Source organism: Lepidochelys olivacea (assembly GCF_965140295.1).
Source record: "Lepidochelys olivacea isolate rLepOli2 genome assembly, chromosome: 3".
Taxonomy (NCBI): Eukaryota; Metazoa; Chordata; order Testudines; family Cheloniidae; genus Lepidochelys; species Lepidochelys olivacea.
In genome coordinates, this window is record NC_140413.1 from 95,156,695 (window position 1) to 95,171,249 (window position 14,555).

Consider the following 14,555-nt stretch of genomic DNA (forward strand, 5'->3'; position numbering starts at 1 on the left):
TTAAAACTGTATTTTTAGCCCTCGTGTTTGTGGAGAAAAGCTTGAATATATGACCTAAGCAAACCCTTAAGGCTCAAAAACCAAAGGCAAATAAATAGAACCTCAAATGATGATTTTTTTTAACAAAAAATCTCATGATTTTTAACCCATCTCATGATTTTGGGGCCTCAATTCCTGAATGTTTGGGGTTGGCAATACTGAACTAGCATTACAGTAGGATGGATATTTTTCCCTTCCTTTTCTTACTGAACACTGGAATCTGACAACTAATATCACAAGTGATGTCACAGCTCAGTTTTAGATGCATGTGCGGGATGGTGCAGCGAGTGAGCTGCTAGATCTACTACAGCATAGTCCACCATAGGAGGCCTGCAGCAGGCCTCAACCAGACTACTCAAGTGGCCTTTGGCTCATCTCTAGGGTGAGAGATAAAACGATATCTCCTAGCATCCAATGCAAAGCCCTTTTACTGAAGTTTTTCAAAAAAAGACCAGAACTGTACTCAATGGGTTTTTACATGAGTGTAAGGCTACATCTACTGTTGGAGCAGGGGGTGTGATTCCCAGCTTGCACAGATGTACTCACAATAGTTCTCATCAAGCTAACACACTAAAAATAGTAGTGTAGCCAGGGTAGAGGGCAGAGGCAAGTGGCAACATAGGCTAGCCACCTCCAGTACAAACCGCCTAGACCTCATGCAGGTACATACTCAGGATGGCTAATCCATGCTGCTGCTTGTGTTCCCCAGGCTACCTTGGCTACACCACTAATTTTAGCATACTAGCTCAATGAGAGCTACTACAAGTATGTCTATGTGAGCTGGGAATCACACCCCCAGCTCCACTTGTAGACGTAGCCTAAGACGTGCCTCTTCTGTTCATCAGCCTTCCAGTTTTTCTTAGGATGCAATGCAATCTCCAGATCTTCGTCAAGACATAGCGCTAGATCCTCAGTGGTGTAAGCTGGCACAGCTCTGTTGATTTCAATGGAGCTACGTTCATTGATCCCAACTGAGGATCTGGTCCGCAGATGTTTGACGCTCCACTTGCCCTACCACATGATTGTCTCTCTTATTTTTAAACGGGGACCCCATGTTGCTGAATGAAAGTCACCCTGCAGGACAGGAAATCTTCTATGGGACAGGTGAAATATTAAGACGCCAGAATGGTTTAGTCACTTGAAGCGTCTGAGTGTGTTTTGTATTACATAAGCGAGAGACTGAGCCAGAATCCTATCTGAAATTCTCTGTTCTCTGGCAAACTGAGCAGATCAATGGCAGAGACTGATAGAGTAATTAATTTAAAGGTTATTGCCATGAAGCTGTCTGGTTTTCCCCCTGAGCCATTGTCTTTCTAAAGCAGATAATGTCAAAATATTTCAAGTTTCTCTTTACCTTGCTCCATTGCCTTCACTGTTTTTTCTTCCTTCTTTACAGGTACTGCTGCAAAACAAAGATAAGGTTTAAGAAACACTTCCAGTCAGAAGTGCTGCCCCACACACTAAGCCTTTCTCAAGTAATTAAATGTCTACAGATTTCTTTGAAGGAAATGATTTCTAAGTCTTGTGACCACAAGAGAACCTCTCTTCCTCACAATCAACTGGTAACACATTTTTGACCTAACTTATAAAGAAAAGGAGTAAAGTGAAAGGGGATACTTCATTTCTTTCAAAAACGAATAATACAACATTTCCTTCTTTGTCTTGAAAGAAACCTCAGGCCAGGTTGTGATGAGCCTGGCGCGACTGCACAGAGAGCCACACCAGAGGCTCTGCTTTGCACAGTCATGCAAGGGCCTCCCCCAGTAGCAGTCCCTATACTCCATACTAATGATGAGTGCCCGTACAAAGCCCTAAGATACGCGGCTTGCTGAATCAGGGCCTAAGCACATGTTTCACTTTAAGTATGTGAATAGTCCTACGGACATCAGTGGGACTATATCACTGAAATACGTATTTAACTCCCTTGCAGAATGGTGTGATAGATAGAGATTATTTGGACCCTGTGATTATTTAGCAAATCAGCTAACAGGTGGATGGCCAGGAAATGGGGCCACACCCACACAAGAAGGTTACGATCCCTCCTGGCACATGCCCAAATAGAGGCCTTCATGTTTTCTGAAATTTAACATGACATATTTGGGAATAAGTGTATTTAATAGAATGTATAAGTTCTTGTTATTTAGGGATGAAAAATTTGTTTAGCGATAAAGTGCAGTGCCAGTTTAAATCTGGTCCAACATTTAACATCTGTAAAATGCAGTTCTTACAAATCCTTAGGCCAAATGAAATCTCCTGCAGTGTTTGAAACACAAAATCTGAGGCACTAAGAAACTGAAAGGGAAAATGTCTTAACTGAATTTCATTGAACAAGTTGAGAGAAATGCAAAAAGTAAACAAAGGATAAATTGCAAGAGGTAAACTGTGTTCAGAAAATTATTTTACTTTCAACAATCTAAGGCATTTTTGCTAACATAGGTAGGGTCCTACCAAATTCACAATCTATTTTGGTCAATTTCATGGTCATAGAATTTTAAAAATCATAAATTTGATGCTTTCAGCTATTTAAATCTGAAATTTCACGGTGTTGTAATTGTAGGGGTCCTGACCCAAAAAGGAGTTGTGGGGGAGTCACAAGGCTATTGTAGTGGGGGGTTGTGGTATGGCTACCATTACTTCTGCGCTGCTGTTGGTTGCGGCACTGCCTTCAGAGCTGGGTGCCCGACATGGTATGGTATTGCCACCCTTACTTCGGCCCTGCTGCTGGCAGGGTGCTGTCCGCAGAGCTGGGCGCCTGTCCAACAGCCACCACTCTCCGGCTGCCCTGCTCTGAAGTCAGCAAAGAAGTAAGGGTGGCAATGCCGTGATCCCCCTGCAACTCCCCTTTGGATCAGGATCCCCAATTTGAGAAACACTGGTCTCCCTCCTGAAATCTGGAGGTAAAAGCACACAAAAGACCATATTTCATGGTGGGAGGCCAGATTTCACGGTCCGTGGCACGTTTTTCATGGCAGTGAATTTGGTAGGGCCCTAAAGATAGGGAAATAAATTTATTTCTTTGTATTGATAGTGTTTTCGTTGTTAGCAGCATCCTTTTCATTTGGTGTTTTTCAACCTGGCACAAGAAAACATTCAGTATAAAACTTTGCAAAAAAAAACACATGCAAGGATTTTGTTTTTAAAATTAATGTAAATACTAATGACTACAGTCTGCTATATTTACTCACACTGAGTAGTCCCTGTTGAAATCAATGGGGCTATTTACAAGGGTCTTGATCCAGCAGCATGCTGAGGACTCTGACCCCGCTTCACCAAAACATGCCAGCAAATGCTCAACTTTAAGGCCTTGTATACACTACAGAGACTATCATTCATAACTACGGCATTGTAGCTATGCTGGCACAGGTGTAGTGTAGATTCATCCTACAGCATCAGAAAGGTTTTTTTTCCTGTTACTGTAAGAAAACCACTTCCCTTGAGCGATGGTCGCTAGGGCAACAGAAGCATTCTTCCATCATCCGAGCTGCATCTACACTGGAGGTTAGATCAGCAAAGCTACAGTGCAGGTTGTAGATTTTTCACATCTGTGAGCACAATAGCTATGTTGATTTAAATTCTAAGTGTAGGCCAGGCCTAAGAATGTGAGGAGTAACATTGACTTCTATGGAACTTAAGCACTTAGCAAACATGAAGCACATACTTATGCAGGGCCATCCCACAACATTTTGGCACCTGAGGCAGGGAGCTCAAATGACGCCCCCATGCTCCCTCGCTTGGGCTAAAACTTTGAAAAGTCTCAATTCTGCCTTCTTCCTGTTCTACTGCTCTGCTACCTACCCCAATAAAGGAGAACTAACAACTTAAAATGCCTTGTTCAAAAAATTTAAGTAACACTTAACTTTCAAATGCCTGAACAGCAAATGTAACTTTTCTTGTCTGCATAGTAAACCCTGGCATTTTCATCTGTTTGAATAAACAGAGTGGTGCTTTCCGTGCCTTCTTGGTTGCAAAGATTTGAACTGCTTCCTGAAGGTCCACAGTCTGGGCCAGCCCATGCTCTATTGAGATGGCTGCAATGCCGACCAGGCTCTCCTATGTCACTGTGGAGCATAGATGTGTTGTTATTAACTTCAGCTTGGAGAAGCTGCGTTCTCCACTGGCAACTGTTACAGGAAGTGTTAGAAGTATGCACAGAGCAACAAAAGCATTTGGAAAGAGGGTGGTCATCTTACTTGTGCACATATATTCCAGAACAGCCTTTGGAGTTGATCCTGCTGAAATGTATCTTAAAAGGGCTTTCAGTTCATATCACCTAAATCACTCGCATCAATATCGCACGTGTCAACATGTGTCAACACTGTCTCTAGTGCCCTGCATTGCTGGTGTAGGTCTTCTTCAGGTATAGTGAGGAGTTCTGGAATATCATACAGCATCTCAAATATACTGCTGTGTTCCTTGAGCTGCATGAAATGTTTTTCAACTGACTGCATTGCACAATCTAGCACCTGGTTAAAGAATTCAACTTTGAATTGTTGTTTGGGGTTTCTTATGGGATTATCCCATGCCCCGTAATCAAAATGTCATCTTCTTCGGTGACTCTTGTATTCTTAAATGGGTGGGAAAATAGCTTCAGTGTGAAGTTCCTCTGGCAACTTCTGTGCACTCTTCAGAATGTTTTGAAATCCCTCATCTGACCAGTAAGACCGTAGGTATGACTTTGCTTTGTCCAGTTGTTCCATTGCTCCAGATATATCAAGGTCAGCACCTTGGAGTCTCTTGCTTACAACATTTATTTCAAACAGTACGTCATGCCACAACACTAAGCCACACAGAAATTTGAAGTAATGTATGTTTCTGGTGATTCCATTTCCCTCTGCCACTGTTCTCCCACGAACAGTTCCTGTCAAAGCATTATCCTCCATAATGGCAACTATGGCATCATCTATCTTCCCAGTTTGGTGTTTGATAGGCTTTATCACCTCCACTTGACTTTCCCATCGTGTGGCACTCAGTGGTTTCAGTGTCAGAGAGGATGTTCCCAGATGTTGCTTCCAAATTTGCTTCCAAATTTGCCATCAGTGAGTTGATGCAGAGAAAAATACATAGATGCTTTGAATTACACTAAAAAATTCAGCAGCCTCACTAGAAGCTGATGCTGCATCACTGACCACCAAGTTCAATGAATGAGAACTGCATGGCACAAAAAAAGCTCAAGGATTTAACTCTCGGATCCGTGTCTGTATTCCTCTGCTCTTTCCTCTCATGTTGGCACCATTATCGTAACCCTGACCTCTCATGTCAGCTATCACAATTCCTGTATCTTCCAGCTTTTTAAGAAGCACATTTGTCATACCAGCTCCTGTAGTATCATCAATGTCAATAAATTCTAGAAAATGCTCTCTGACAGTCACCATTACAGGGACATTTCACTAGGTTCTGTTGTTGTTACAAAATGCACCATTAAAGTCATTTGTTCCATATGGCTGATGTCAGGTGTGCAGTCCAGAATAACAGAGTAATATCTTTCTGACTTCAGCTCTGCCACAATCTTCTGTTTGACTTTTGTTGCCAGTAACTGTATGATCTCATTTTGAATTGTTTTTCCAAGATAGTGGTGTGTGTACGTTTCTTGGGTGGTGACTTTTCTTAGACGCTCCTGGAGTACAGCATCAAACTCAGCCATCAGCTCCACAATTTGAAGGAAGTTTCCATTGTTTGGCACATACAGCTGATCTGAAGTTCCACACAGTGCTAGGTTTTGGGTAGCAAGCATTCTCACAATGGCAATGAGCCTTTTCAGAACATCTTGCCAGTAAAGAGACTCTGTTGCAATCTTCTCTCGAGGCTGATCATCTATGGTGGCCTTTAACCTTAGTCTCATCTCAAGCTCTTTCCATCTATAGAATGCTCTCTGGTAATTTGCTGCCTTCTCATGGCATGCCAGATTTCTAGCCAGATTTTTCCAGTCCTTTTGTTCCTGTAGAACCCAATGTGGCTGGAACATTAGACTGGAAGGGTTTGCAACAAAAACAGTATGCAACATTCTGGGTTTTTGAGTACATAAGCCATGGCCTCTCCGCTTTGTCACCATTGGGGATTTCACGCCAGTAACGTGTTGGATGGAAACTTCTATTTTCATGGTCTTTGGGGAACATGAAGTTTTTCACTTGCTAGGCCTATGCAGTACAAAGAAGTCCCTCAGGCTACTGCTCAAGTGGGTCCACAGTCTAGGGTCATCTAGACTTAAGGAACTAAACTCAGCAGCAGCTGTTTCTTGCGCCTCCACCACACTCTTCTCTGATCTACACTTTTCTTCAGGTTACATACATTTGAGATGGGGATATGGATGGTGCAGTAGCTGCCAGGTCACCTGCACTCTGACTAACTGGAAGATCAGGCATCTCCTCACCACTCACATCCTCACTAGGGCCAGAAGGCTCACCGTGAACATTTGTGTCTATGTGTCTCAGGACAGCTCCTTCCTGCTTAGATAGAAAAGCTTCCTTTGCTTGCTTTCATTTTCTGAATGCTGCCCCAGAGGAGCGTTTTCTTCTTTCACTCATGACTGCTGTTCTGTGCCAGCTATAGTGGCTCTCAACACTCAATTAAAGGGGACAAATAAGCAGGCTGGTAGCAGGGCCTGAGTGAGGGAAGATATCAGCATCTTAAGGGCCTAACTGGCTCCTACTACTTCAGTTGACTGCCTGTTCTCCTCAAGTGGGTTCAGGGAAGCAGCAGGAAACAGGAAGCTCCCTGAGAAGCTGGTGTTAATCAGTCCAGGCTCCTGGGGGTGCTAGAGAGGTACATAAAAGGATCCTCCTCCTCTCTCTCCCTGCAGCTCCTGCTGCTTTCTGTTATTCCCTCTCACCTTTTCTCCTGCCTGTCTCTTGTGCCTTCCTTCCTCCAGCACAGCACTCCACCATCTCTGTGCATCTAGAGCAGAGAGAATGCATATGCACCAGCAGCAGACACAATTTTCTACACTCTGGGTCCTATGGCACCCCGCACAGTCTGGCACCTGAGGCGGCTGCCTCAGTTTGCCTCATGGTAAGGCCAGCCCTGTGCTTATGTGCTTTACTCGTTTAGCAGGATTGTAAGGTACCACTCGCTGTGAACAAGAGCAGTGGAATCTGGTACTAAATGAATTTCAAAATGAACATATAGTCACAAAACTACTATGATAAGGACCAAATGAATTTTTAAGCATGCTTGTTTTCTCCAAACTACATTTACCTTTCTTAGCTGAAACCGCAACAACTTCCTCTTTGGCTTGTCCAGTTTCTGAAAATTCAGAACAATAATGGAATGAAAAACAGTCTGCAGAAATATTTCAAAGATACCAGACAGCAACCCAAAACAGCATTTGCTATGAGCAAGACTAAAATAGCAAAGGACAGTAAAACTAGCTGTAGAATATACTGCAATATAAAGTGCTTCTGTTAATGAAAACAATCTTTCTGATAATCTTTCATTTATCGAATCAGGGGAAATACATGGCAAAGAGAAGAAAATGATGAGAAAGCATACAAATGAAAAAAAATATAGATGAAGTCATTCTAACCTATATAATCTGCACATGAAGGCCTGAGAACCAAGAAGTTGATAGTAAAATACATCTACTGAAAATAAATGGACTTGACTAACTCAATTCACTCAGCAGGCATATAACAGGCTAGACACAAGTTTAAGTTTCCTCAAAAACATTATAAATCTATGCAGAAGAAACTTTTGACCTTTTGATACCTTGTCAGATAAATCCTAAAGGAGCTGAATAGCAAGTGCCAGAACTTTTCAAGTGTTAAGAAAAAGATGAGCCTGACTTGCAAAACTCGGATCCAGATTTCCAGGCTCCCAACATTTGAGGGCGTTTGGATTGAAGGTTTTGGCTAAGTCCATTAAAATAATAGAGGTCAATCATGAAATTTGATCCAGATGCCAAACCTTACTTCCCCACTTCCCCACATTCTGTCCCCACCCTGCAAAAAAGATTTGGTGGTATCTAGACTCAAGGGGTTTGGTTTGGACCTGTCTTGGGTTAGGAGACTAGCTTTTCTCCATCACTGAACAACAAAGCTTAAAAGCAAAAACAGTAATAAACTTCCCTACTCTGTCATAATTTTCACTTTAAGATTCTTTGCCCACTGGGAAATCTCTTCAAAATTACCAAGTATCACTCAGAGCTAATTAATTTTCAAAGCTGCTGCATTGTCATTTCTATACTAAATGGGTATAAAGCACATTTTTTATTCCAGAACATAGACAAAGTTCATGCTGAAATTAAATGTGTTCCACTGAATGTAAGAAATCCATGTAAACATTCCACTAAAGGTATGGAGATATTTTGATATATGAAACACCAACATGGCTGCACTCCTCAGGGACAGTGCAGATCACTAAGCCCACGTCAAAGCATGTGACATCTGGGAACAAAGTATTCTCAGTCACCTCCTGCCTCCTAAATCCCCCGCCATCTCGCCCCAAATAAAAATCAAAACAAAATCAATTTTTAAAAAGTAAACTAAAAATGTAAAATGTCAAAACACCCCTGTAATCCAAGCAGAGTTTTGACCACAAAAAGGGAGGGTGACAGAGACGTCATGAAACCTACTACAGATATTGCCATTTCTATAGATTTTATTTGGAAGATGCCCAGATACTACAATGATGGGCAGCTGTATAAAACTCTAAGATAGGTAAATGACTTGACAGACACTGACATTACTGATGCTCAGAGCGTAGTGTTGCATAAAATTCCCTAGGTTTGCTACATTCATTTTGGTTTGATTATAACAGAATTTTTATAAAAACGTGTTATATTCAGATCAAGATCAGACATGTCTAGAATAATAGAAATGTAGGGCTGGAAGGGACACCCTGGTCTGTGGCAGGACCAAGTAAATCTAGACCATCCCTGACAGGTGTTTGTCCAACGTGTTCTTGAAAACCTCCAATGACAGGAATCCCACCTCTCTTGGAAGCAAAGCTGAACTGCCTTAATAGTTAGAAAGCTTTTCTTAACATCTAACCTAAATCTCCCTTGCTACATATTAAACCCATTTCTTCCTGTCCTACCTTCACTAGATATGGAGAACAACTGATCACCATCCTCTTTATAACAGTATTTGAAGACCATTATCATTCCCCCCCACCAGTCTTATGATCTCAAAACAAAACGTGCCCAGTTCCTCATAGGTGAAGTTTTTTATAATATGTGTTGCTCTCCTCTGGACTCTCCAATTTGTCCATATCTTTCCTAAAGTATGGTGCCCAGAACTGAATGCAGTACTCCAGCTGAGGCCTCACCAATGCTGAGTAGAGTGAGACAATTACCTCCCGTGTCTTACATAGGACGCTCCTGTTAATATACCTCAAAATTATATTAGCCTTTTTTGCAACCAAATCATATTGTTGGCTTATATTCAATTTGTGATCCATTCTAACCCCAGACTGTTTTCAGCAGTACTACCACCAATATTCCCTATTTTTAGTTGCACATTTGGTTTTTCTCCCTCCTAAGTGCAGTACTTTGCACCTGTCTTTATTGTATTCCAACTTGTTGATTTCAGACCAATTCTCTAATTTGTCAAGGGCATTTTGAATTCTAATTCTGTCCTCTCCTCACAGTTTGGTCTCAACTGCAAATTTGATGAGCAAACTCTCCACCCCATTATCAAAGTCATTAATGAAAATATTGACTAGTACTTGTCCCAGGTCTGACCTCAGTGTGACCCCTCTGGATACACCCTCCCAGTCTGAGAGCAAACAATCAGTAACTTCTCTTTGAGTTGTGCATCTACCTCACAGTAATTTCATCTAGCCCACATTTCCCTCATTTGCTTATGAGAATTTCATGTTGGGCCTGTGCCAAAAGCCTTGCTAAAATCAAGATCTATCATCCCTTCAGCCTCCCTGCTATCCTCTAGGCCAGTAACCCTGTCAAAGAAGGAAATTATGTTGGTTTGGCATGAGTTGTGCATGACAAATCCATGTTGGCTATTCCTTATAACCTATTATCCTATTATTACAAACCATTATTTATTAATTTGTTCCAGTATTCTACTAGGTATCCTACCAGGTATCAAAGTTAGATAGACCAGTCTCCCTCTGATAACTCACCAGAAAGATACTAAAATAGTAAAGACTAAATATGCCCAGGTTTTTGAACCTTTCTTCATAGGTCAAGTTTTCTAATCCTTTTATCATTTGTGTTGTTCCCATCTTAGAAAAGAGACAACTAAGGGGGAATATGATAGAAGTCTGTAACATCATGAATGGTATGAAAAAAGTGAATAAGGATGTGTTGTTTACCCCTTCACATAACACAAGAACTATGAGTCACCCAACGAAGTTAACAGGCAGCAGGTTTACGATAACTATAAGGGAGAAGTTCTTCACACAACACACAGTCAACCTGTGGATCTCATTGCTGGGTGATGTTGTGAAGGCCAAAAGTGTAACTGGTTCAACAAAGAATTAAATAAGTTCATGGAGGACATGAACTCACCAAAATGGTCGGGGACACAACCCCAGTTCTGGAAGTCACAAAACCTCTGACTTTCAGAAGCTGGGACTGGACAACAGGGAATGGATCACTCGATAATTCCCCTGTTCTAGTCATTCCCTCTCAAGCATTTGGCTCCAGCCACATGCTGGACAGGATAGTGAGCTAGACTGACATTGGTCTGACCCAGTATAGCTGTTCTTAATCTCCTGAACTGGAGAGAGTCCAGAGGAACTCTTTTCAATTACTGAAGAAGAGAGTTAAAACAAAAAGTCCCCTCGTAATCACATCATGATTGTTCCCCTCACTGAACATGCTTCAGAATTTTCAGGCTTCGGCAGCAGTTACTGAGTTTGGTAGCCAAACTGCATCCTGATAGATGCTAAGCCTGAACTGTTTTCACAATGGGAAAATGCTAAGTAAGCGGATGAAGAGCAGCAAGGGGCAAATAAATAGGTATGAAAGGCAAGGGCCATATTTAGTCCTAGTTTAAGGTGTATCTACTTCAGCCTAAAGGAATTTAGCCCACAATACAAAGATTTGGGGCATACGATACAAAAGAATTCCACCTTTGAGTCTTGCTGAGCAGTGAAGGAAACAGTAGCAATATTTTAATCATTACAGTCTTTTCATTATGAAACAAACCACGTGGGGGTTTCAGAATTAGGATTAAATTCATACTAAGTGTTAATAAGTAAAACTCCACTGAAATTTATAGATTTATCCCAGGGTGGATTTTGGCTAATTTAATCTAATATAGATTGCTAACTGACCACAACAAAGAAAATGTAAAAGAGGACTTTTCTACCTTCTCTATGTGTCTTGTAAGAAACCAGAAGGTCCGTTTGTGTCCTATCAACTGGGTGGCTTCTTGCTCTGCGTAGATAGATAACAGAGCAAAACAAACCAGACTAATGTGTAACTTACTACCCAGATGAAAGGTTTCAGAGTAGCAGACGTGTTAATCTGTATTCACAAAAAGAAAAGGAATTTTTTGGCACTTTAGAGACTAACCAATTTATTTGAGCATAAGCTTTCGTGAGCTACAGCTCACTTCATCGGATGCATTCAGTGGAAAATACAGTGGGGAAATTTGTATACACAGAGAACATGAAACAATGGGTGTTACCATACACACTGTAACCAGATTTCAGAGTAGCAGCCGTGTTAGTCTATATTCGCAAAAAGAAAAGGAGTACTAGTGGCACCTTAGAGACTAACCAATTTATTTGAGCATAAGCTTTCGTGAGCTACAGCTGCATCCGATGAAGTGAGCTGTAGCTCACGAAAGCTTATGCTCAAATAAATTGGTTAGTCTGTAAGGTGCCACTAGTACTCCTTTTCTTTTTACTGTAACCAGAGTGATCACTTAAGGTGAGCTATTACCAGCAGGAGAGTGGCGGGGGGTGAGGGGGAACCTTTTGTAGTGATAATCAAGGTGGGCCATTTCCAGCAGTTGACAAGAATGTCTGAGGAACAGTGCGGGGTGGGGGAGGTGGGAAATAAACATGGGGAAATAGTTTTACTTTGTGTAATGACACATCCACTCCCAGTCTTTATTCAAGCCTAAGTTAATTGTATCCAGTTTGCAATTTAATTCCAATACAGCTGTCTCTTGTTGGAGTCTGTTTCTGAAGTTTTTTTTGTTGAAGAATTGCAACTTTTAGGTCTGTAATCGAGTGACCAAAGAGCTTGAAGTGTTCTCTGACTGGTTTTTTAATGTTATAATTCTTGATGTCTGATTTGTGTCCATTTATTCTTTTACGTAGAGACTGTCCAGTCTGACCAATGTACATGGCAGAGGGGCATTGCTGGCACATGATGGCATATATCACATTGGTAGATGTGCAGGTGAATGAGCCTCTGATAGTGTGGCTGATGTGATTAGGCCCTATGATGGTGTCCCCTGAATAGATATGTGGGCACAGTTGGCAACGGGCTTTGTTGCAAGGATAGGTTCCTGGGTTAGTGGTTCTGTTGTGTGGTGTGTGGTTGCTGGTGAGTATTTGCTTCATGTTGGGGGGCTGTCTGTAAGCAAGGACTGGCCTGTCTCCCAAGATCTGTGAGAGTGATGGGTCGTCCTTCAGGATTGGTTGTAGATCTTTGATGATGCGTTGGAGAGGTTTTAGTTGGGGGCTGAAGGTGATGGCTAGTGGCGTTCTGTTATTTTCTTTGTTGGGCCTGTCCTGTAGTAGGTGACTTCTGGGTACTCTTCTGGCTCTGTCAATCTGTTTCTTCACTTCAGCAGGTGGGTATTGTAATTGTAAGAATGCTTGATAGAGATCTTGAAGGTGTTTGTCTCTGTCTGAGGGGTTGGAGCAAATGCAGATGAAGACCTCCCTAGTAAAACTGAATCAGGAAAATAGAAATTTACTAACAGAATTAGCCAACAAGCAATTCCAAGGCCATAAGAAGCAGATAAGTAAGAATGAGACAATTGTTTTAAGAAATAATGGAATATGTCATTGAAAGCAATGAAAATACAGCTGGACTGAATAAGAAGGAAGATAGTAATGGCTAAAAAAATAGTTAAGGAGGTATGAATTATAGTTTTAAGAGGATATGTAAAAAATTATCAGTTAAGAGGATTTCAGATTAGTGTATATGAAAATATGCTTAGAATAGAATGTTTATAGATGAGGTAGTTTTCATAACCTGCACTTGTGTAATGTTATGAAACAAGGTATAAAGGATGTGTTTAATAAAGAGGGGTGGAGCAAGGTAGGATTTACACCAGCTCGGACCAGCATGGATCTGCTGATGACAAAAACAGCGTACCTGCACCCAGAACTCAGTAACTGATGATTATACTATCCTCATATCTGCTTTATTTAAGATTTATGCTTGATCAAGATGGTAATATATTGTCCTAAATGTTCTTACTAAAGCTTTAAATTGGTTAAGTTTAGTAACTGGTATGGACTGTGCTTTTTCACCCAACAGTATAGATGCACATCTCAAGCTAGATGTTAATTTTTCAGACCTACTTAAAAGTGCAATGGCTGGGATCAAACTAACGTATGAGTCTCACTAAATTATTTGATTGATCGATTTCTCTTTTCATAGCAGAAATGACACAAATATTGGTGACGGACACAATACAAAAAAAACAGGCAATAATATTTTCAGCACTGAGCCATGAATCTGCTGTAGAAAGTGTCTTCCACTACAATTCATAGATGCATAGATTTTTAAAGCCAGAAATGACCACTGTGGTCATCTAGTTTCAGTGACACTCGTACATTAGCACTCCTCTTCAAATTCAGTGTTAAAAGCAGTTTTCGTGAACAGACAAGCTGTTATTGTCTAATTTTGCAGCACAGAGTTCACAGGAGGATTTTGTACCCAGACTTGGAACACAGTTTAGAACAAGAAAGTACTGCACCAAGAGCTCTGCTATTTCAAAAGCTGTGTTCTTTCTGGATGCCAGCTGATCAGCTTTCCATATAATCCAAATTAAGAAACCAGTAAGAAAAGGAAAGACATAAGCAGGGGGCTGAACTTGATAACCTCTCAAAGTCCCTTCCAGTCTTAGGATTCTAAGATTCTATATGATATGATTCTATGAGCTGTTCTTACAGCACTTCACAAAGAGTCCAAGAGAACATTTTCTGAAAGTCGTCAGAAGAAAACCTCGTGTCCAATCCCACAAGGTGCAGATGCTGCACTCTTTCAACTCCCATTGATGCTGATGGGTGCTGAAGATGTTCAGAACCTGGCAGGTCTGGCCCAAAGATGTTGGCATGATTCACATAAAAATGACCTCCCAAAGATGACATACAGTATCACAGGAGCAATAATCATGTATAAAAAAGCATTTGCTCAACAGCTCCAAGCAAGGAGGAAAACAGCTTTTTTGATTGCCCATAGTTACAAAATGACCTTTATTTCTCACTTCAGCTTTCTAGAATTTGCCAAAATGCAAAGGCTTTATTTAACATACTTGTTTTCATTAGTTTCTCTAGTTTGGCTGTTGGAGGCATAAAGAGAATGTCTAAATTAGTCTAGTTTCTGTTTTGTTTAACTGCAAAATTATAGTAGCGTTAAGAATTTACCC

The 14,555-nt window shown here is 41.1% G+C and overlaps 1 protein-coding gene across 7 annotated transcripts in view; it reads right to left on the reverse strand.

Moving 5' to 3' along the window:
- Nucleotides 1–14,555, reverse strand: part of LOC311519000 (uncharacterized protein) — a 152,063-nt gene that overhangs the window by 91,823 nt on the left and 45,685 nt on the right. For 6 of the 7 annotated variants that reach the window (XM_084625116.1, XM_084625119.1, XM_084625118.1 and 3 more), the window contains exons 12-13: nt 7,231–7,278; nt 1,394–1,441 (exon numbers count right to left, since the gene is read on the reverse strand). In XM_084625116.1, the coding sequence (XP_084481242.1) occupies nt 1,394–1,441; nt 7,231–7,278 (96 nt within the window). The remainder of the gene's footprint in view (nt 1–1,393; nt 1,442–7,230; nt 7,279–14,555) is intronic. The other variant, XM_084625114.1, reaches the window with a different exon arrangement.